At 41.1% G+C, this 24,861-nt stretch overlaps 1 protein-coding gene across 1 annotated transcript; it reads right to left on the reverse strand.

The window, feature by feature from the left end:
* Positions 1 to 1,285: 1,285 nt before the first annotated feature.
* Positions 1,286 to 23,216, reverse strand: LOC104575646 (mu-type opioid receptor). Its single transcript, XM_088532712.1, has 4 exons — positions 22,906 to 23,216; positions 8,895 to 9,247; positions 7,341 to 7,861; positions 1,286 to 1,416 (listed from the first exon to the last, which is right to left on the reverse strand). Exons 1-4 carry the CDS (start codon positions 23,214 to 23,216, stop codon positions 1,378 to 1,380), a joined length of 1,224 nt encoding a protein of 407 aa, XP_088388838.1. The 3' UTR covers positions 1,286 to 1,377.
* Between the last annotated feature and the right edge of the window lie 1,645 nt (positions 23,217 to 24,861).

Below are 24,861 nucleotides of genomic sequence, written 5' to 3' on the forward strand. Positions count from 1 at the left end.
GGAAATGAGAAATACAGTGTGGTTTCAGAAAAAGAAAACTGTTCTATACAGCTGTATTTTAGAATACATGGAGATTCATCAAGCACTGTTTTCCCCCGGGTAACTGCTGATGTTTTATTTACAAAGCAAATAACAAACAATGGCTAGAAAATAGCATTGCACCACAAATTATCTACATGGATATTTCTATTTTTCATACTAGAAAATAGTAAAGATGGGCTTCAGATCAATGTTTCTTTCATTTTTTTTAATGTGTTTTAGTAGCTAATACAAAATAGAGATGCAGACTGTATTACATTAGTAAGAAAAGCAAACACATTATGGACTTGGTTAAGAAAAATATTTCCTAGCAAAATGTAACTTTTTTTTCAAAGTTCTAATGTGTTGTCTGCTCCAAGCACTTCACATAGGGACCATTGATGACTGACATTTCATACAGTCCCTTATATATTGAAGGATCCTGAAGTGCTTTCAAAAAAAAAAAAATGTTACACAACCTTTAAATGTTGCTGATTGCACAGTTGGAACATGAGAAACTAAGTCAAAAAGAATTCATTAATATTCTACTGTAGCTCCGAGAGCTTATACCTATATTTGTATTCACACTGGAATTTACAGTAATAGAATCAATTTTGTTTTAGAGTTCATTCTCCAGTCTGTAACAACATGGCCTGGAGCAGAACTTTGTATCCTTTACTTACTCTTACCTCCTTTAAAAGTGGCAGCTGACTGTTTTGACCCTAAAGGTCTTGTTCCTATGCAAGGACTTGAAGAGTACGGTGCAGCTGGGAGGTTTTTGGTTTTTAATGAGCATTGAAAGAAATATTCTCCTCTGGAATTGTGGCAAGAACAATTCTTGTAAGCATCCACCACAAAGGTATTGTTCCAGCTGGTCTTGTGAAACTTTCCCATACAAGTAATGTACACAGAAAACACCTCTATAAAGAAATTTTAAAGTGTAAATCTAGTCCTTGACAATTTCATCACTAAAAACTCACATTTCTCTTTCAAGCTGTAATTGTCTATCCTTTTGAGTTTGTTTCCAACCTGTTTTACACTACTGTAAATGCTCAGATTCAAATAACTATGAGTAGACCAGCTTTCTGTTGGACTAATGCATTCCTGGAAAACACGGATGTATTGAACACTGGTGCTTAGAAAGCCCCTGAATCTTTTGGCTCTGCTTGCTACTAAATTTCATACTTGTGTTATGTGCAGTGCAGAAGTGCTGCAAAACTAGTTTTTGATAGGCTGGAAAAGCAGGCATTTTTCTCTGTTTTTGAGGGAAAGTTAATGCTACCCCTTCCCACAGCATCTGCACAGACGTGCTGTGCCACAGGTTTGCAATTACTTTGAGCTATGCGGCAGGAGGCCCTGTCACGGCAGTGGAGTAGTTTCAGCTTCTTGAAGTTCCAACTGAAAGGAAAAAAATTGCAAATACGATAAACAGTTACTTGATTTCTTCCCTCCCACAAGGTTCTTTTTATGTGTGCACATGTGTGTATATTTGTGTGAGTCTCTGGAGGGATTTGGTTCTCGTTTGCAGCTACTGTGCTGCTTTAGGAAACCAAACAGCCAGCCCAAGCGCTCGGGCAAGACAATTCTTCTGTTATAAAACAGCAACAGCGTAAGAAATTGTTATAGGAAAATGTTTGTGCCTGATTTTTAAAGGCAAAGGCACATTAGAGAATCTGCAATGCTGACTTATTTGAATGAGATATTTTTTTTCCTTCTACAAGGGAACCCACTATTGGTTTCACTAACAATGATTTTGCTCTCCATAGCAATTACCGCAAAGTTAACATTTTAGATGTACATTAATGGCTTTTCTGTGTTCAAATCAGTAAATTGGCTAATGTTCTATTCCAAATGTGGATGTGCATTTAAAATCTCATTTAAGTTTGGAGACGGAATTAAATCAGACCTGGAACAAATCCTCCTCTTGTGTGCCCATGGTACCCGTGCTAAGTCATCTTCTTACCCTGGTGCAATAGCACTACAAATATTTTCATCTGCATATGAGATACCTCAGGCTGAAAGTCCCCAACCTTTTTGCTGTCTAACAAATGCTGCCCTGCAGTGCTAGTACTTGGAGAAGGGATTAGGGACTCTGCAGGTAAAGCCGTTGTGGCATAGGGAGCAGAGCCAAAAACGAACCTTTACTGACACAAGAGGGAAAGGTGCTGGATAGCAGTAATGACACATGGGTGAGGGTTTATTATGCATTGGAGATGTTCCTCCTTAGTTCTTTTTGGCCAGAAACCGAGCCATTCCTAAATCTGGATAGTCCTTTCTTTTGGAGAAGTCTCAATTCAGAAATGAATTCCAAAGTTCATATTCACTTACCTTTATAAAGTGAAAACATTTCTATTTGCTCTTTTTTTGTTGATGTTTTGTTTTCTTTTAAAGCCATTAAACTTTCTAATCTATTAAGGAAAAAATGATGTTCTGTTCCCTATTTATTCATGATTTGAGAATGCCAGAAATGCATGCAGCCTTTGAAGATTACTTGGTTTTAGTCCTCATAGCATAGCTTATTCTTGTTTTCTTTATGAAAGTCTGACAAACATAGTCTCTTTTTGCTGATACCCAAAACTTTCACAAAGAGCCATGCCAGTGCAAATCGGCTGTATAAGAAAGCCTTGTTTCAAGGATATCCTGACTTTAACAACAGACAACAATTTATCATTATTATTCAAATATAGTCTTACTTACAAAGGAGATATGCTCATTTTCTAGTAGTGCATAGAAAAGCTGTTCTCTAATAATGTAGGAAGGTGCAAATCTGCCAAGGCTGGGGGTTACTGAATCTGCCCTACTTCTGCCATGTTTTTACATAGGACCCTGCAACATTGTTTGTGATCTGCCGGATAGCACTGGGAAAATTAAAATGTAAGAAAATGCTTTCTTCAGTTAATTCATCATAGAGAAAATGACTTTCAAATTTTGCTTGTTTCATCTCAAAAATAATTTCTCCTATAATCCACTGTCCTTTTAATTTCTACATCTTGGATGCCAAGGCAAGTAATGAGAGACAAAGCTTTCAGGACTGAACACAAATACCAGAACTTACAGTTACTGCAGAAAACTTACAGTAACTCAGATTTTACTTTCAGAATATGAGGAGGACTTGCAGCTTTAGAAACTTCATTTAGAAGTTTTAGAAGGCACTTAGAAAGCATTAATAAACTTCAGTGGTTAAGCAGAAAGCATCAGAAACTGAAAATACAAGAAAATGTCTACAGAAAATGCCTGTAAGTATGCCTGCACATAATTTGTTTAGTTGCTGGGATACTTTCAGGAGAGGATTGTGTGAAAACTAAAACCGCCCATAAAAAAACTAATTCATTTATATGAATTCAATTTCTTAGGTTTCAATTATTATTAATAACCCTTTTTTTTCTGATTGAGATCTGTTATTAATGGCAACAAAAATAAAAGGTATTTGGAAAAGATATTTTCAAGGAAAAAACACTTAATGTATCTTAAATTCAAAAAAAATCAAACTTTTTAAATATAGGAGATAAATTAAAAAGTAGTTTTCAAAATTCAATTTCAAAATATTTTTCATCGGCCTTTGCTATGAATCAGGTTAGTGTCAATGACATCAAAACAACCTGCTCATCTTTGAAAGCAGCTATCTGGTCCTTCATTAGAATTTCCTACCAATATTGGGACATGCTAAGAAAAGTTCAGAGCAAACAGCTGTATTTTACAAGCAGATTTTTTCAAGTTTCTGACATTTCCATTCTGTTTTTTCTTCTTCATTCAAACACATTTATAAGATTGCATATGCTTCTCTGAAAATTGAAGTGAGGCAAGCCTTTAAGTCAAACAGTTTACATAAAACTGACTGTAGAAAAAATGCAATACAGGCATTTTGCCACAGCAAGATAGTTGCTCGTGCTATCTTTATAAATGCCCACACCATTAGTGTTTTGAATCTGATGTTACTTCATCTGTCTCAAGGGAACTGGAGAAGGTCAGAACTTGTTTTGCTCTTCCAGTTTTCATAAATGCTGAAAAATCAACAATCAAACTCTTAATTCAGATGAAGCTTAACCTTGCGTTGAGTTCTTTACAGTGAAGTCCCTAGATCATAAAATAGGGTCCAAAGTCATTATCTTAATGCGGAATGGTATGAATATGATGTTTCCTCTTACTGCTTTTGTACTGATAGAAAACACAGTTGTCGCTTCCATCAGTGACTGCTTATTTAAAGAAGTGCTTCAAGAGCCCAAGGCCTAAAGCTGCTGAGCTCCTGAGTGCTTGAAGTCCTCATTAACTGCAGCAGAAGAATTGTCCCTTGGCAAAAAGGCAACTAGCTGAACATCTGTTTGATCATCTGTGCTGAGCAGCCCTACACCCTTGCAAATAGAATTCACACCAAATTGTCTCCAAGGCCTTGTCTATACAAGAAAGCACTTGCCAGTATTCTTAGATCGATACAGAAATACTAGCTTGGCTTTCTTGTGCAGAAACCACTTACCTGTGAAAAGTCTGCTCAGTCAATAGTATTTACTGTGGCTGTTTGAGAAAACAGAAAAAGCTTTCTTTCTTTTCTTTTCTTTTCTTTTTTTTTTTCCTCTGGGGCAAAAGGTACAATCACACTATTTTTACTGCTTAAAAAAAATAAAAATAGATGTTATATTTGTAAGTACTTCCCCTGAAACCCTTTTTAGTGTAAATTAGTCCTACAGCCTTTGTGGTCACTCTGATGCTAAGAAAAAAAAAAAGTTTCTTTCAGAAAAGTTTGCTGAAGTAAAATGTTAAATAAAGTTTTTAATATTTGGGTTTGAATAAGAAACACGTGAATATTCTAATGTATTCCTTTGTAGACGAGGAAGCCTGCCTGGGCCAGCTGCTGTGCTAGTACAGGGAGCAAATGGGCAGTCAGCATGCACACAGCAGAGTTGGCATGAAGAAACCAGTGGCAGCAGCAGCCAAAGCAAGAACTGCTGCCATGGTGGTGAGGGAAATGAAATTGGGCCACTTTCAATTCTCTCAAATGCCAAACCACACAAAAAAACCCATCCATCCAGCTATGGGGATATAAGTTTCCAAGTGCTGTCTTCTCCTCCATGGCCTTGGGGAAAACAACTAACTGGTTTTTAGGAAGAGCTACACAAGTTGTCAAAGCTGGGCAATTTCTTACAGTTCTGATTATACTTTTTTTTTTCCTCCATGCACATTGCCTCTTCAGTTTTCTGTCTTATTGTCTCCTGTGGCCTCATTCCTAGGTTTCCTTTTTCTCCTCTTGCATGCCTCCTTTCCAACCAGTACCTTGCCCTTCAATTCTCTTCAAACTTGTTTTCTCCTCTTTACTTATTCCAGACCTGTTCCCTGAAGAATCCACCCCCATTCCCCACTCCAAGCTGTGTGCCTAGCTTGCTCCTTGCTGCCTCACCTCACTTGGTTGGTCTATCCCTGCCTTGGCTGCCTGTCTCCTTGCTGGCTTGTGTTGAAAGGTTGCTGAGGGCAGGAGCATCATCTAGGCTGTGCACAGGAAAACAGGACCTTATCTCAGGCAGCCTCCTGGCAGCACCACCTTCAACCTTTCTGAGAACAGATTTTGGAAGGCTGCTCCTTACTAGAAAGACCATAGAAAAGCACAACAAAATGTAAAAAAATGTGTGCATACACAGCACACTCTAACCTGCATCTGCACGAAATACAGCTATAGATGTAAATCTAAGACGCATGCACAAAATTGACTCCACTGAGGGTTACAAATGCATTCTAGAGGGCTGAATCTGTTTACTAAACATTTACTACACATGGTAAATACTGCATGTATATACATATATGTTTGTATGACTATGTCAAGATTGGCAGTTCTGCTCCACCAACAAAATGTGTGTAAGACTGAGCAGGTTCTAAACCATTACACAGGCCAGTTTGCCATGTATAAATCAGATGCTGGTGAAAGACAAAACCAAATGCAGATGTTTAATAAACTTTCCCATTTTGTTTTTAGATTGATCCCTTCTCTTTTCTGCTGCGATCACAATTTTGTCTGTTTGGTTATGGTAACATCCTGATTTTGGCTTCCTGGCACCAGCCCTTGGCCTCAGTGAGTGATATGTATATTATTTTTCATGAGGATCCATTCAATTTTGCACCTTGAGAAGGCAGCAAGCTTGTGGCAGAAGTGGCATCAGTGAGAAAATCATCCAAGAGTTAAACTTAAGCATACTGCTAATGCTCAAAAGAAACTTTTTAAAGGTGATGTGGCAAGGAATGGACTAAGGCTGTACCTTCTTTTTGATAAATTGTGGAGAAGACTCAGAAGCTTTTTATGGTGATTATATTATGTATGAGTTACTAAGTTCAGGAATTTCACCTTTGTGTTCTGCTTTGTGTCAGATATTTGCTGAGGGATGTAGTTTAGAAACTCTCAGAACTAATCACAGAAACTAGAATGTTGAATGCATTAACAGATTCCCCAAAAGCTAAGCAAAAAATAATCTGGATAAAAAAAAATCCCTTTGTATCTGCTGCGGCACAAAACTCCTACTTCTCAAAGGAATGGCACAATACTCCTTAACGTGTGTGTGTGTGTGTGTGTGCGTGTGTATTTAGATATGCATATGTATGTAGAAAGATGTTCAAACTAGGGGAAAGTATTCCTATCTGGAAAGCGAAATGAAAGGTGTCACGTGAAAGCATATCTATAATGCTCTAATAGTTGTGCTGGTTTAGTTACATATGCAAATGGTGCAATTTTTTTTTTCACATGTTAAAAGGTTAAAAAAAAAAGGGCCAAAATGAACCCTAGCCAACACTGGTTAAGTGTCTGGTACAAGAACTGGACATAGACAGGCCTTTTTGAACATCTTCCAGGAGAACAGGCCTTCTAGGCCTTTTCTGTAAATCATAATGAATCAAAAAGTATATAAGCACAGTTTCTTCTCTTTTTAATTAAGAGAATTCATCTTGTGTCCCTCCATTGTGTCCCTCAGCAGATAAGGAATATGAATAGAGAAATATGCGATCATTCTCCGAACAGTTCTAAAAGAGTCACCTGTTGCAAATGTACTGTAACAAAACATTGCCTCTCATTTGTGCACTGCATATGCAAACACGCTGGACTCAATCATGCAATGCACCTTTGAAAACCCTCAGCTTCTGTGTATCTACTAGAGCTGAGATCAACCAGCACCATGCAGGACTGGGGTCTCTGTGTATGTGTGTGCTGTGGATGCCAGCTACAGATGCCAGCTGAAGGCGTTTATGCCTTCAAACAGTTACAAATCAGTATAAACCGTAACTTCAGAAGGCATGTCATCCCCAAGCGGGAGGCCCGGATCCAGAGATGACATCTCCACTGCTAGTCATACCTGATGGTTAGTCCTATCCACAGTGTTGGCAGTGGAAGCATGGTCACGAGTGTTTTGTCGGACACGAGTGGAGTTTTGTTGCTCAATGGTGGAGGAAGTGGGGATGCAGAACTCTCTGAAACATCTTTTGAAATTCTCATCTAGAAATGCATATAGGACTGGATTAAGGCAGCTATTTGTATACCCTAGAGCAATACAGAAGTGCCAGGAGACAGTCTGGAAAGTAGTTTCTGGAATGTTGACCAGGGCTTTAATGATGACATAAATGTGGATGGGAGTCCAGCACACGATAAACACTGCCACCACCACCAGAACCATTCTTGTGATCCTTCGCAGGTTCCTGTCCTTCTCTTTGGAGCCAGATAACATGCGAACACTCTTCAGGCGTAAAATCATCAACCCATAGCACACAGTTATGATCAGGACTGGCATGATAAAGGCGAAGATGAACACACAGATTTTCAGGAGGTTCTCCCAGTACCAAGCAGGGTGGGAGAATGTAAGTGTGCAGTCAATAGAGCCTAGGGAAAAAAAAGAAAGCAACAGAGAAGACAGGCAGGTCAGTTTTCCATTTGCTTTTCTTTAGTCTTTTTTGATCAATGTTACAGGCAAAGGAACACAAATTTACTATGTACACAGCTAACATAAAGCAATTGATGATCTGTATTTTGCACAAACACTGATAGAATACAATGTGGCCAAATGTGGCTTTAGTTAGAAGACCAAATATGAAGTAACTTTGTTTTGCATTTAATTGCTTTGAATTTGCTTTATATTTGATAAAATAAATTGTCTTCAGTGCTCAAAAAAAAAAAGATGACATGACACTTGGGTAACTGCGCACGGTCTAGGGATTTTTCACTTAGGTTTACACTGTTACTTCATGGAAGGTCTTTTGGAACCAGCGATCCAAAATGTTCTATCACTTCTGTTTTATGTCATGCCAGACTAGGTACAAAACTGCCATGATCAACAACAACTGTGGAAATATCTTGGGTAATGCACAAGTTTCTGTGAGTACTTTGGCAGAGAAGTGGATAATCCTGCATAGCCAAAGGGCAGGTGCTGATGTTGCCTTTCCCAAACACTACACAGGAGGGAGAAGTGGGATCGTATCCCGTACAAGAGAAAGTGAGGAGCTTCCTCATATGAAAAAGATCTTGTTTAGTGCTGTGTTTAATCAACTAGAGCCATGTGATCTAAGTGAAAACGACTTTGATTCAAGGGATAAGCCATGTGAATTTGAGGAGGTGCTCCTTAGAGAACTAAGCCCACAAGCTTCCAGAGAGAGATGAAAAGGCAAAAATCATACTGTGCCTAGGCAAAAAGAATAATTTGATGATTGTTCTAGAACATCAAAGGCATCTTGTATAGAAAGATGCCTATAACATTACTGAGCTTGTGAGGACTTGCAGTAAAATCGTTAAAAGAGTCTATTTTTATTGAAAGGTTGGAAGTCAGAAGTTAGCTCAAAGCTTTTGTAATACAGAGGATCAATGCAGAAAGAAGTTTAAAAATGGAAATATTTAATTCATAGATGAAAACTAGACTTACCGTGCCTGTATTTGGTAGTTGCCATGAACATAACTGGTAGGCCAATAGCAGAAGAAAGTATCCAATTGCAGACATTGACAATTTTGGCATTTCTGGGAGTACGGAAATCAAGGGCCTTGACTGGGTGGCAAACAGCTACGTAGCGATCCACGCTCATCGTGCAGAGTGTAAAGATACTGGTGAACATATTATAGTAGTCAATGGATATAACAATCTTACACAGGATTGTACCAAATGGCCATGTTCCCATCAAATAATTCACACTCTGGAATGGCAGAGTACTTGTTGCTAGAGCATCCGCCAATGCAAGATTGAAAATATAGATATTGGTGGCAGTCTTCATTTTCGTGTACCTAGAAAAATCAGTAAAGCATGTAAATGACCACAACCAACCAAATTAAAAAAAAAAAAAAAGAACAATGCAGTGTCTATTTAAAAAAAAAAACTTTGAAAAATAACATGCTGGATGTTATCGCAGATCATCTTTTTTTGCTATTCATCTTTTAACCACACAAATAATCTTGATACGGTTTACTTGCAATAATGTTTACAATTCTGTGAGATGAGGTAAGGGAAGGAAAATAAAGAAGGAAATAAAGTATTCATTTAACTTGTGCAGAAAGATGTTTGTAAAAAAAGCAATATTATACCATAGGACTGAGAAAAAAGCTGAACCAACTTGTATTTGCAAATGCCTGACACTATATTAACAGGAAAGATTTTCTGTATCTGGTGATGTCATGTCAATTATCAGAATTGTGCTTTGTGGAAGTGGAGAACTCATTAACAGGTTGTGGAGTAATAATGAGGTAGTTCCTAAGAGAGTAAGAACTTGAAAGATTAGGGTAATTATCACATCCAATATGGCTAAAAAATCAAGCTTTTAAGAAGTTTTTTTCATTTGGTTATAATTATAAAAAGTTCAAAATTATCTTTTTGAAATAATCTGTGAAGATTTTCACATGGCTTTATTGATCTGTGTCTTTTACAAGTCGGACAAGTCTGTTCACTTGAAGGCAGATATTCTTTCAATTGAAGGCAGATGCTGTAAATCAACACCTAATATTGATTCAATATCCAATATTGATTCAATATCTAATATTGAATGTCTGTGAATATTGAATGCAACAACAGAACCACCACCTTCGGTTGGATGCTGCAACCATTTGAGGCAGTAATGCATGCTCCACACTGTCTAATATGGTAGAAATGTCTTCACACTCCTTTATACCCACTCCTTGCTAAGTCTGTGACACTAACTACCCAAAAAACAATTTCTAAATTTCAGTTATGTCACACCTCATTCACAGCTGAGCAAGGAGAGCTTTATGTTTTAATTTGTGTTTGCACTGCCAAAGGTAGAATACCAATTTCTCCTCAGTTTCATTAACTTTTTCGAACTGCCCTTTACAGATTGAAGTCCTTGTGCCATCTGTACAGCACTTGAGATCCCCCGTTTACGAGGAGGCTGTACTTTTGCAATAGTACAAGTGTTTCACTCTGAAGTGATGGTCCTGGCTATTCTGCCCTGCCATCCCGACTGCTGCCCAGGTCCCTAGACACTGTGGTGCTCTGGCTTTCAGGGGGTCAGATGACTTGCTCTTTTGAAGAAACTCCCTTGTGTTTCTTCAAAGTAGCAAGCACAGTGTCCGACCAAATGCCTTCCAATTTATAGACTGATTTGCAAAAGAAACAATTCATTTAAGAAGGTCTTCCAGGTAAGCTGCAGGGAAATATATAAAAGTGTAAAATAAAATATTTCCTGTGCCTTCTATATTTAAATGTTTGCTAAATTCTTGCTAAGTTCTTCAGAACATGAGTCAGCTGCAAGAAACTGATGACAGGGCTATGTAGGACACACACTTGGGACCACTCAGGTAGAGCCTGGAGAAATACAGACTTATTGCTGAATGTACCTAGTAAGTTTTATTATGAACATTTGAAGACGTACTGTCTTTATTCTCTCATTTCACAGCACTGTGCATGAGGAGCCATGAGTAACCTTATTTTTTTTTTTTTGTTTTAGTAATTTCTAAGTAGATCCAAGCTCTTGCTTTACTGCTGTCTATAGAAAATATGATATTTTGAAGTTTAAAGCAAAACTGAAATTATAGTATTTTAGAAACTTTCCTTGGGGGAGTACCCCATTTACCCAGCAAATTGCAATGCTATCTTAGGCAGCGGCAGATTCCGCAGGAATTCATGTTTTCCTCCACAGGGAATTATTTAAAAAACAATTAGCTGAAGTTGTGTCAAGAGAGTAAACTGGAGGTGTGGCTGCCTAGAGAGCAGCCATATCCAGCTTGCTCCAAACCCTATATAATCAGCTCAGGTAGCAACAGCAGCAGGGGCCATGCCACAGAAGTCTGCGTTGGTGAGAAAAGCCGGTGCAGATCCTGGATCCTCACCCAGGCTGCTCATCTGTGCTGCACTCGAGGCAAATACTGAGCTCTGATGGCTGGACTGGACGAGGAGCTTGGATATGCTGCTGCCATGCTGCCTCATTCTAGCTCAGTACTCTTTCCTAAGAGCACATCATTAGGAGATAATTATTTTTAAACAGTAATTAAAGCCATCAGATGTTTTAAAGGGAATGTTTGATACAGGGGAAGAAACAAACAAACAAAAAATAAAAACAAAAAATCAGCTAATAGCAATCTGACTCTGAGTAACTCCGAGTTTCGCATGTCAGAGAAAAAGGAGAGGAAAGCTCTGAATAAGCGCAAATGGAACAAAATCTCTTCACTGAGGCTGCCATGGTCCTCATTCCACTTTGCAGTTTTGCTATATTGCTTTTGTTCTTGGGCTTTCAATTATTCCATTTAATGCACAAATATTAATGCAAGATTTTGCTTGATGTACTCTTTAATCTTTATATTTCTAATGACCTTGTCCTTATAAAGTGGAGAAGCCAATCTTTTGTGGCGGTAGAAATTATTTTACCTCCATAATTGTCCGATTAACAAAGACCTATTGAAACTGACAAAATTCTTTTCAGTGACGTCTTTGGTTTTGGCTTTTTCTTTGTCCTGAATACCTCAAAAATTATAAAGGACTTATTTCTAAAAGAGCCACTTTGTTAAATTTGTCAAAATTTGTATTTGTCAAAATAAGTAGACTACCAGGGTTTCCACAGTCAGATCTTTGTATGAACAAATAAATTCTTGAGACAATTGATTAAAATAATTTTAGCAGCATGAAAAAATAACAAACCCTCAAAACAGAGCTCTTCAAAGCCTTTACCTTAGCTGTTACTGTGTCTTCCATTAAAGTTGTGTATGTGAAAAGGTACACAAACATTTCTGTCATCTAGACAGAGATGTGTATGTGATGAGATTGCTTTATCTCAGAAGGATTAGTTCTTATAGGAAAGTCTATGTGCCTTGTAATACCAAAAATATTATGCTGATAAATGTAGTCTCTTAAAATATATTTGTTCTCACATTTTCATTTGAGGCCACTAAAGAAGCTATTTGGATGAGAATAAGTAAAGAAAATGCCTTAAATGAAAACCTCAAAAAAAAAAAAAGCCTGGTAAAGGGATTACATTGGAATTTAAGCATCTGAAATGCCAAGTATATTGAATTTCATATGACTGAATGAGGTTGCAGGTGAGTACAGAAATTGGCTTTGAGCAACAACATTCTTTCTATTTTCACAGCTCTGAAATGAAAAACTAATACAGCAACATGGTGATTTTTTTGATGACTATTTGGCTGGATATCACTATTAATAGATATTTAAATAAATTATGCTCATTATAGTACTGATATCCACTAGTATATTGCTTCTATCTCCTCAGTTCGTGCTTACATCATAAAATATCTATTTTTATGAAGCATCCTTTGTGGTTTGTAGGACATGAGGGATCAGATTTACAACAGTAAGGAAACTCTCTACATGTATCTAAAGTTCTGTAAGGCAAATCTAGCCCTGCCCTTATCTTTAAGCCAACAAATCAGTGTAGAAGCTACTCCTGTCTCAATGGCAACAGTGGGAAGATAAGCAGAAAAAGCCCTTTGCACTTCGGAAATGGGCTGCTCTATGACAGATTGGTAATAACTACTTTCAGCAGCGCACACATCAGCTTTTATCCATAAAATGCTAATCTGGAGACAAAGACTGCTTCAACTAATCTCTGTTTAGTTTTAATGAAAAATACATTAAAAATGGCTTAAGTACAGGACTTTCTTTGCAAGAAGCAGCCACTCATGAAGTTGGTTGCTCAAAGAAGCAAAAACTGGAAAATGCACATAAGTTATACAGGTAATTCCACATAACTCTAGTTGATGCTGTAGGAGATTAGGTTAATGCTTCAAATTCATTCTTCTTGAGTACATGACTTGTTAAATAAATGAAGAATGATTACGTGCATGCATTATATTTGTTGAGGTCTCCTTGGGTGGTATGATTAGAACATGTGAAGTATGCCTACTTAAAAAATTTAGATCAGCACTTATTTCCATGGCTGTTCTGGTACATCTTCAGGGTTCTGTTCTAGTACATCTTGGGTTATATATGCAACCCAAATATCAGCAAGAAAAAAGGTTTTAAGCAAAGGTCCCTCTTTTTCCTTCTTACTGCAATTCATTTCCAGGAACTGAAACTAGCCATATGCAGATGTTTTCTTTATAATTATTTCAAAACATGGTCTCCTGAGAAATTTAGAAATGTTAATAAAATCATTCCAGCAGCCCTAAAAGGGAATTAAGAAACTATCAGATCTTAAAGTCACTGAGTTGGAACTGCCATATATCCACAAACAGTTTTCCAACTGACCATGAGAAATCTTGCATGGCAATTCCCTGAAGTATGCCATACCACACTTAATACTGAAGATATCGCTGGACCATGACTTGGTCAAGTACTTGGTGCTTTCCTGAGATATCAGGTACTTCACTTTTCATTGAGCCTTTAAAGCTTTGGACAAAGGTTGCTTAACATTTAGGCTGATCTGGACATTCCCTTAAATTTTTTCTCTGTCTACCCATTTAATTAACATGCCTGACACCGGCATTTCTCAGACAGACCGCATCCTGGGAAGTACCTGAACTGATACACTTCCCTTATGGTCATCCCATCTAAATAATCTTTTTTATTCTTTGCATGATAGTGGGTCTCTGCATATTGAAAGCACATGACTTGAACTGTTTGGAGATTTACTCTTTGATTATGCTATTCAGGGATATTCCAGAAAGTTTATGCTTGAAGCCATTAAACTTAAGCCTTGGGAACAAGCACTCCGAATTTGTGTACAAATCTTACACATTATTATGTAGTCAGGGTACTAAGTCTGAATGCAAAATACAGTGGTTAAAAATCTACTCCTCCTTTTATGTAGTTCTTCTGAAGAGAATGTATATACGAGGATATAATTAGGAGTAACACGCCCTCAGAGAAAACAAATGAACAGATCAAAAAAAAAAAAAGACTCTATAAGGTACAGTACTGTAACAGAAAATGTTCACACTTAGTCATACTGCAATTATGCTACTTGCAGGCACTCATGTCCTCCACTGACCCTGGGTTTGGGTGTAAGAATGGAACTGGGGAGAAGAACAAGTTTTGCTGTCTTTAAGAAAGAGCATGGCAATGTTTTTTTTTACCCTTATTATAGTCTTGCATCCTGACTTGCATCACTGTGCCAGAAGGTGACCACTCTGAAAGAGATCCTAACATTGTGCTCTGAGTTGCTCTGAGTTGGTCAGCAAACAGCTGTATTCAGCTGACAAACAACAACATCACGATGGAACACAGGAAAGTTTATTTGTATGCTTAAAGATAAAATTAATTTGTCTTTTGTTTCAAATCTTACGTGTATTTTTAGAAGAGAAAGAAAACTAACAAAACTCTGGAAATGTGGAGATTGTGTTGATGGCTTAGTCAGAGGGATGAAAAAAATATATGAACATCACATATGAGCAAAAGAGGGAAGTAGGCTGGACTTAAAATCTCAAGGTACATTGCTGGAGCAGCAAGAGGAGCCTCTTCCTCTTGCACACTGCGAGGTGATGTGCATTTTCTGAAGGAATCTGAATGTACTGAATGAATATGGAGCTGAGCAGAGGACACAAAACTGCTGACCTGGGAGCTGCTTCAGCTGTTACCTTTTCTCCTCTTCTTCTTTTTCCCTGGTTCCTTTCTCAAGTTTCCTTTTTTACTTCATTCTCCTCCATAGCACAAATGAAATGAATGCAAACTAACCTTCCTCGCATCCTTTTAGTTCCCAGCTCTTGTTTTCCTGTGTTGGGGGTGGTGTGAGGAATATGCAGACCCAACAGCTCTCGCTTGCAAGTCCCAGGTCAGAAGCAGATCACACCATGGTACTTGGTAGAGTATTGCTCCATGTCTCCTGGACTGGGAGCAAACCAGCAATTTCACAATGAACTCTGCTTTTGTGAAAGGAATGGCTAAATCAAAGCCCTTTTGGCAGAGACAATTTTTTTCAGCCTCCAGTCCTGGTCTTTTGTAGAATGATGTGGCGTCAACGCACAGACCCTCAGAGAGTTGTGAGGACATCTGACTCATCCTGCTTTGAATCAATTACAACAACATGATGGGCTTTGGGCTAAAAACCACTTGTTGCTTCTTTAATAATGTTTCCTCTTCTGCTATTCTGCTACGGAGGGACATTACAGTCCTTTTTCTACTATTTATTTTGAATTAGTGGGCTCAGCCCCTTCCCAGAGAAAACAAAACAAACACAACATCTTTCTTTGGGAAAAAATGGAGATTTAAGGGAGGAAGGCTGGTCCTTTCCCTTGAGGGAAAAAAAAATCCTGACTGAAAGCATTAACTAGCATTTTTTTTTTCCCAAACAGATTGCATACTCTGCAGTAGTTATAATTAATTATTTTATCTTTCTTCCTTATTATTCTCATTCCTCTTCCTTTATTACATGTGTAATTCCCTGTGTAATACCCTGGCAGAAATCTGTGCAAAATGCAGCTGACGATGCATTCTTTCTTTTTTTCCAGAAAGGGGAGAGGAACCATCCAAGAAAAGATATTTATAGGTGTATTGATATCAGCTTGTCATTCAAACTGAGGGCAAAAAAAGAGCTAAAAGGAATAACTCCAATATATTGTCATTATCCGGCAATGGGCACGTACTATTAAAACATTGGCTTTGCTAAGAAGACATGGAAAGGAAAACTGTCAGTATCTTTAAATTAGCTTTCTGCCGTGTGCCTTCAGGAAAGTATGATTGTGCAAAGAATCACTGACTGCATCTGTGATAACTTATGGGACTTTTTGCTAAGAGGAACTAGTTAACAGCTGTTTTCTCTGCTCTTATAAAAAGGCATCTTATAGGTTGTTGTCTCCTTCTGGTGCGTGGATTGATCACCTCAGATGCGGACTGCACATGAAACACCCTTGGTGAGGAAGCCTGGCAGAAAGGTTTCTGAGGCCAGTGTCACATCACTAGGAGATGTGAAGCCCTCAACAGGGTGAGAGGGAACGGCAATGGTCATCCCTTGTCAGGAAGCTATCAGAGCAGGAGCATGAGGCTCATGCGAATACCACAGAATATATGGGCAAAAGTAATGGTAGACATGTCAGGCATCATTCCTTATATACAAGATACCAGGATCTTCCTGCGATGTGATGAAGGTGATCTTGGAAGGAATGATGGAGGTGAGATGAGGGACTGCAGAGAGAACTGTGTAAAATAACTGTTGCAGGAAGGGATGATAGAAGGAGGGAGCATGACTGCAACTTGAAAAGACTGAGTGAAAATTATCCGGAAAACATAGATATATGTAGCCACCATGTGACAAGAATGAGATTGCATCTGAAAGCAGGGAGGAAAGACAGCTTTGAGAGCACTGTTTCATGAGGGGAATTTGGCAACTGGCTGCTTGGTTGGCATTATGGTCTCAGGACTGGTGGTCAGCACTATGCAAGCGGAGAGCAGGCAAAGGCAACCTAATTGCTCCCTCCTCCCCACAGGAAAGAGGGTCTCATGCAGGGATAGCTCCAAACACCACAATGAAGAGAAGACACTCCTCTCCAGACACATGTTTTTGTTTTGAAGATGTGGTTCTTTTCTAATTTCTGAGATATAAGATCTTATAGCTGATAATTGAACACATTTCATCGAGAAGGTGGAAAAAACGCGCTATTTCATGTCTTTCACAGTTACTTGGCTAGTTATATTCTCTGTCATCTTTACCTTTTTTCATCATGTGAATTCAAAGGGAAATTTACATAAAATTAAAGAGTGTTTAACATTAAATGGATGAATGAGGATGCTTCTTAATAAACTAAGCCAAGCTATGGAAATTCTGTTACTGAATATCCTTACAACCTAGCTTTCAAAAGAAAGCTTTGAAAGATAATGAGATCATCCCCACTTACATGACAACAAACCCAAATTTCACGGTGCATGCAAAACAAGGCAGATGGTTATAAAAATAACTTCTTTGGAGATCAGAATAACTGCAAGAAATCACAAAATAGTTGCTTTCAATATTTTCTAAAATATAGCTGTAATGAGTGGATTTGGATTTTAAAGGTAAACATTAAGGACTGAAGACTAATTTCAGTCAGCATCCTAATAAATCTTCTTCTGACAATGTTCATTAATCAGGACATCAAGAACTTCCATCTCAGAGCACTTAAATTTATAAATAACTAAATCAGAGTCTGTAGAAATGTTTCAGAATTCTAAATTTTTTACTTTAGCAAATGTTCACATCCCAGGATTTTGCCAGACTTATTTCATTTTATTTCCAAACTTATTTTGATTCTGTTCTTTTTTTTTGGCACTGCTGCATGGAAGAGATGCCTACAAAAAGGTATTGAATGAAAAACTGATGCAAATTGCAGCTCAGCAACAGCTTCCGCTACAGACTTTTTGAAGGAGTTCCACTCAATGATACTCTTATTTAGTCTACTCCTTGACTAAACACCAGCTATTCGCTAAGGTTAGCAAAGAAGTTAATATGCTAGATGGATGACGATTCTGATCCGTTTCGGCTTACATTGTGTTATGTTTGACATTTTTGTAAATATGTCACCTTTTCTTCTTGAAAAATTATAAAAGCTTATGAACAGTTTCATTGAAAGTTATGCATAATTATTTTAAAAATATAGTAAGTTAAACTGGAATAAAATAGCATTTCTGGGTCACATTAGTCATTAGCTTGCTAGTCATTGCATTATAGAAACAACATGTGCTTGCAATATTTTCTAGGTTTACTGATGTCATGAAAAGTTAGAAGAATTCGATTAATTTTTATGAGTAAATTTAAAAAATTCTGTAAGTACTTAACTGTGCCTTTTTTTTCTTTTTTTCATGGAAACCATTACCGAAGTGACATTCCAGGAAAGATCTGGTGGGAAATAGTGTGCAGGCAAATGTCTCCTGAGCACTCCTACCCGAAGAGCTCGGCGATAGGGGACCTGCCCTGCTGCAGTGGGCATGTTGCCTGCAGGTGAGGGGCGGGCTGCGCTCTGTGGCCTGAGATCTGCAAAGGATGCGAATGTGCACGCTGCACCTCTGCAAAACTGAGGTTGTCCTGGTGTTGCAGGCTAACATTGTCCTGGCCAAATTTTAACGGTTGCGATATCTGTGTAATTTAAATGGAAAGGGTATGTAAAAGTGTACCTGCTCTTTCGTCTGTCTGGTTCCTTTGATCCTGTGGGAAGGCAGGGAGCAGCTCGCGAGGCAAACATTTGCCAACTAGCAGAGACTACACAGAGTAAATTTCTATGACAAAGAGTGTGCAGAGACATCTGCCCTGCTGTCATACACTACGGTGTGGGTCACTTTCTGTGTTGTTAATTTAATTTAGCTGCTTTGCTGTTCCTGCCCATTCAGATTTTCTCCCAGTTCTGTACACAGATCTTCTGTGCCTTCTGTTGGTAAGCAATGTAAACGATTAATTGTCACTATACATTCAGGTTGCTGTGGCTTTAGTTAACTTCGTTTATCAAGAATATGGAACGTTTTTCTTGCAGGCTGCTCAAGAGGCAGGCCACTCATTAGCACATGCAATGTCATCCAAACACAGAGATTCATGAGGCTGTGGCCAGGAAAGAAAGCAACACTTTTTATCCATTTCTTCATCTTTAGATTTTCTGATTCATGTTGTGAGTCTTCTTTCACATCGCATCTGTAACTTCATGTTGCCCTGTAAAGAAGAACTCCTGAGAAAAAACTTTCACTTAAGCTCCTTTCAATATTTGGATCATTTTCAGCTTATTTCCCTATACAGACTCTCCACTTTCTATGTTCTGGCCTTTTTTCAAAACCTTTTTCCCTTTGTGCATGCGTGAGAATATTTTTTCCTCTGGAGACACCAATTCTTTTTATAATTGGAATTTCACCCCTAACTCCCTTCTCCTTAGCGAAATATTATTTTCCTAAGGCGCATAAGAACTGGGCTGAGGTAAACAGAGCTTTACTGTGTTGTACAGTCTTTCCAGAGAAGAGTATATTTTCGTCAGAGCTCTTAGTCCCTTCAAAACATTATTCAGAGACTGTTCTGGGAAAGGTAAAAACACAGCTTTTAGCTTCAGAGAAGACTTCTTTTAATTTGTGGGGCTTTTTTTTTTTTTTAAAAAAAAGTAATGATTGTCTATAATGAAACAAGACATTTTTTCCCTGTTTTGAAGGATCGCAGAGTACCTCAGGCACCTTTATTTATCTTATGTGACCAAATTAATAGCAAAGCATTTAAGGAATCAATCCTGATTTGAGTGACTTGAACGGCAGTAGATTGAATTTAGGTCATCTCAGGGCACTTAGCATTGTGGACTGGGACCTTGGAGAGCTATTCCACTCTTCCAGACATGTGCTGCTGAGGACATTCAACTATAATTTTGTTACAGCTTTCTAGCATAGTGCAACCTGCCTTAATCACAAGGCAAACTATGCTTCCCACTCTAACCTGTGACTAATATCCCACTGACTTTACTAGAAAGCAGAAAACCTATATATTAATGTGTAAATTAATTCATACCACATGGTATTAATTGTACTCGTTTCTTGTTGTGCTCTGCAGCAGCTAGAAGTAGCATTTGCTCTTGACATAGACACAACAACACTATGTTTGTATTAGGAATTAACAGTTATATGAAGCACACGAGGAAACAGATAATAAATGAGGAAATCAGATAACAAATCTGATTATTTGGATAGCACAAAGTTCATGGATGACAATAAAATCTGACTAGTACTGCTGTCACTCTGAGGACTAATTTTATTCTTGACAAATGAAACAGCTCAGTGTTAGTAATATGGGGTTCGACCTCATAGAACATGTAAGTATTCATCCAAGAAGGAAAGGCACCATCTGAGGAAGAAAGAGAGAGTGGTTGAGACTGCATTAATTATACAAAAATATGTATATAAATCATTGCTCCTTACACTTGAAATCTTGCCAAGAGATAAAGCGGCAGAGGACCTGCTTTGCATGAAAACTCTGATTTTCATATAGATAATGACACTAAATTTCTATCTCCTTTTGGACATGTTGCCTTTTTGACTTCTTTTTCCTACAGCAGTGATAAAACAGCAGCCCTGTGGACTGGTAACTACGGCCTCATATCGGGCAAGGGCTTGTGCACAGTTCAGGCTCCAAAACCATGGATCTCATCCATATGGAAAAGCTGACATGATTGGATGGAGTTTGAAGTTCATTTGTTTATAGGAATAAAACTGTAGTTATTCCCCAAAAAATATTTCTAAAGAAAGTCAGATTATTGTGAGAGGACATAATGCAGCACTGAGTAAGAAGTCACCGCTGGTTTCACTGGGGCTAAATTCACAGAGCACTGAATTTTGGGGTAGTTTTTCAAATATTTTAGCACTTGCATCCTAGTTTCTAGCATTTTCAGGGTAGATTTCAGGGCATCAATGATGCTTTTAGAATCTGATTTCTAGTACTCTCAATCTCAAATTTAATATGAACTTTAAGACTTATCTCTTCCTGAGTAAGTGTAGTGTGAGAAAGAAGAAAGGGAGCTTTATATGATGTCAAATTCAATCCAATAAGATGTTTCTTCCTATCTTTAGCTGGATCCAACAATATCTGAGCACAGATGCTCACCATTTATTAAATGCATACAATGTGATTGGGAATACTGTCATGTTAGTATAGCTTGTAGAAGGAAATAAATCAAAAAGTTCCCCACTGCAGTGCAGGTATACTAAACCTACAGAGGCGCACAGAAAGGAAATGCATTTTTGTGTTGCTTAACCGCAGATGCTATTCAGTCATAACATGCATGTTCTTCTTCATCCCAAATTGGTAAATAGCTGCATGACACTAATTGGGAAGGAACTCAGTTATATGGAAAGCTGTTCCTGCTGTTAAATCATGGGAGACCTGCATTCAGTCCTCATCTTTGCTACAGAATACCTGGATGGTGTTCGATGAGCTATGTAATGTTCCTGTGTTGTCACCTGTAAAATGAAAATATATTTGTTTTCTCCTATTGTTTCTGATTTTTGTTTCAGACTTTAATCTCTGTGAAAGACCCCCTCTTTAAACAGGTATCTAAATTGCCTTGTTCAAACTGATATTGTGGTGCAAATGTAATTCAGTTAATAAATGCAAGAAATATGAACAGAGCACAGGTTAAGCCAGTACAAATACCTAATCTCAGGGACAACCTGTGGCATATTTCCCTGCTGACAGCCATGCTGGCTCTGTTATTCCGTACATCTGCTTTCCCTCCCAGAAGAATGCATGCAGCGCTCGCTCAGACAATAGCAATCACGCTCCTGCTCAGAAGCATTTGCACAGCTGAATATTTACATGGAAATAGCTTGTGTCTCAGGCTGACCACAACCACACAGCAGCACAGCTCTTCCTGGCGCTGTACACTTAGCACGCAGCCTCCAAAATGCAGTTAACCACTAGGTTTATGGATTACTGTGGTTTGAACCACTGATGCCTGCCATTTAATCTCTGTTCCCATTAGGTCCAAGGGCAAGGCTGCCCTTGAGCTCTCCAACATGCTGCTCCGTGCTGAAGGAACTGACCTCCGTGGTGCTGCTGCTCCCACCGTGAGCGTTTCCCCTTCCCCTAGCAAGTGCTCCCTGCGCCAAGTGCGCCGTGGGGCCGCCCCGTGCCGCTGGCCCGTGAGCGATGCCCACTGCAACATCAGCTCCCACCTGCAGCTACAGTGAATGTCAGCTGGACCCGGTGTTTTTAGAGCCCCCCGTTACCTCGATTCCTTGGGAAATGCACGGTTTGAAAGGGAAAAGAGAGGAATGCTTTTAAGACTTGCGGAAACTGGGTAGCCCGGCGGGGAGGGGGGCAGCCCAGAGCACCCCGTCCAGCAGTGCCCCGCCGAGCTCCGCACTCTTCCCTGGCTGCTTTTCCCCGCATCCCTCGGGATTTTGAAGCCCCGGAGGAGCGCGGCGTGCGCCCCGTGCCGGGCCCGGGGCCCCGGGAGGTGGCGATGTTCCCCCGCGGAAGGACGCGCCGTCCCGCCGAGGCAGGGAGCCCGTTTCATCGCGCGCCCACCCGCCCTGCCGCCCCTCGAGGGAGCCGTCGTGCGTGACAGCCCCGGCCGTGCGGGGCCCGCGCTGCAGCCGGGCACGGGAGGGCAGCGGAGCGGGGCAGCTCCGCCGGAGCGCTGGTTTATTAGCCTCAAAAAGATATGTGCACGCCTATACTTACATATATCACACACATACATTCACTTACATCTCCGCGCCTTAGGCGGAGGGTCTGTAACTCCAGCAGGCGGCGGCGCTTGGCCGCGACGCTCTCGGCGTTTTTTGCTTGCGCGTTTTGGAGAAGCAAAGACGCGGCGCTGTGCGGGAGGCTCCCGTGTGCGCGCCCGGAGGGGGCGAGCGACCCGGGCCGCCTCTCGGGGCACCCGCCCGGCCCCGGCTGCGACATCCCCGCCGCCGCCCCGTCTAAGGGCAGCTCCCAGCGCCGCGGGGCTTCCCGAAGCGGCTCCCTCCCCTCGCGCCGGGACGGGAGTCCCCGCGCCCCGAGCTCCGCGCCCGCCCGACGGCGCGGTGCCGCTCTCGGCGCCCCACTCACCGGACGATGACATACATGACCAAGAAGTTTCCGAAGAGCCCCACGACGCACACCACGGAGTAGAGGGCCATGATGGCGATGGCCGTGACCACGGAGGGCCCGCCGGGCGCGCAGGGCCCGCCGCCCGCGCTGCCGTTGCCGCCGCAGGGCCCGGCGCGCTCCCAGGCCGAGCCGTTGGGCCAGGCGGGCGGCGCGCAGGGCGGCGCGGCGGCGCGGCACGCGGCGGCAGAGCCGTTGGCGGCCGCGGGCGCCTCCAGCGCGCCCGCCAGCAGCGGCGCGGAGCCGTTGCCCAGCAGGAAGGCGACGGCCATGGCGCGGCGGCGCCCGCAGCCCCGCGCCCGACGCCGCCGCGAGCGCGAGTGGCGGCCGCGCGGGCGGTGCCGGTGCCCCCCGCCCGCCCCGACGGCGCGTCCCGCCGCCGGGCGCCGGCACGTGCGTGCGGAGGGAGGAGCCCGCGGCCGCCACCGCCCCGCGGGAGCGCCCCGGGCTGCGGCGGAGCCCGCGCGGCCCCGGCGGTGCTCGGCGCTCAGCGCGCCCGCCCCGAGCGCCTCCCCCCGGTGAGACGGCGCCCGCCGCGAGGGACGGGGGAGGGCGGCGGGCGCTGCGCAGCTCTGCGCGTCCCGAGTCCCGCACCTGCCCGCTCTGCTGGCGCGGCTCGGGGCGGGTGCTGGGCTCGGGGTGAACCGCGGTGAGCTGCGCGGCGCCGCGCTGGAGAGCGTCACCACGAGAATCGTGCCTTAGCGGCCACTCGGGCTGCTCCAGTCCGCGGGATTTTCAGAGGAGCTTCTGCTCCGCTGCTGCAAGGCTGCTCTCCCCTAGTCGTTGTTATGAAATGCGGTAACATGGAAAAGGAGGATGCCAAACAAACTCCCCGAACTGGAAGGCTGGGGGTGTGTGCTGGGCTCTGTGTTTGCCCTGCACACTGTGTATTTGCACCAGCGTGTTCCTGCACTCCGTTTGTTACAATGAGCACACAGACACATCTAGACTGCCTGCTGGTTCATCATTAATTAGTAGAACCTAGTTCTACCAATTAGTAGAATTAGTGTCTCATCAAAGGGAGAAAATAACATAAGGGAGTATAAAATAGTAGCTCCTACTGGCAAAGGAGGAGACAGTGGCAGTGATTGCTTCTCCTGCTACATCAAAGATTCATGCTTAGTGCACCCGTTTGTCTTGTGCATGGTCTCTCCAGCTACTCTAAGATTAGCGATGGCAAAAAGTGGAGAAAATGAGTTGCACCATGCCAAAGAGATGCAAAGAGACAGGCATTTTAGTTTGAGGAGTTCCCACGTTTGCATGTCACAAGCAATGGCAGCCAATGTCAATTAGAGAGGTAATAGTAGCTGAGGTAGACCACACTTCCAAAATGTCTTTGATTATTAGCAGTGGGGAGGAAAGGAGAGGGAAAGGGAAATTGGAGTTGGAGGAGGCTGTAGATCTGGGTAATGCGTATTCCTTTTTAAGGAATACTTTTTAAGTATTCCTTTTTAAGGTCAGGTGTTACCAGGGACATGGTGGGATAGAGGAGGAAGATCAAATAAGTATTAATGGGCACATTTTGTAGATAACACTTGTATTACTTCATGGCCAGAAAGAGCATTTTCAGCATCCTTAATTGATGAGAGAGAGCCATTTAACATCCTATTAAAAAAAAAAAAGAGGTAATGAAAGCAAGAACTCAGAGATTTTACATGCTCAGTCACTTTGCCTCTTTATTGCCTTATGAAGAATAGCATGTTTAGTCATACACAGGGCTGGAGGCTTTAAAATTGGGCCATTCTCAAAGACTTGCATTTCTGAGTGTGTGTGTGATGCAGAAGCCTCCATCTGCACTTCCCCTGTGTCCCCAAAACCGCCAAAAGATTTTAATGTAAGTCTGAACACAGTTAGTAACAGTAGTGTCTTTGCATACATCCACCTGTGCCTGGCTGTGTGAGAGAGAGAAGATGGGGA

This window comes from Tinamus guttatus, unplaced genomic scaffold, assembly GCF_059628265.1.
Source record: "Tinamus guttatus ecotype Peru unplaced genomic scaffold, ASM5962826v1 Tinamus_guttatus_pri_ptg000469l, whole genome shotgun sequence".
Taxonomy (NCBI): Eukaryota; Metazoa; Chordata; class Aves; order Tinamiformes; family Tinamidae; genus Tinamus; species Tinamus guttatus.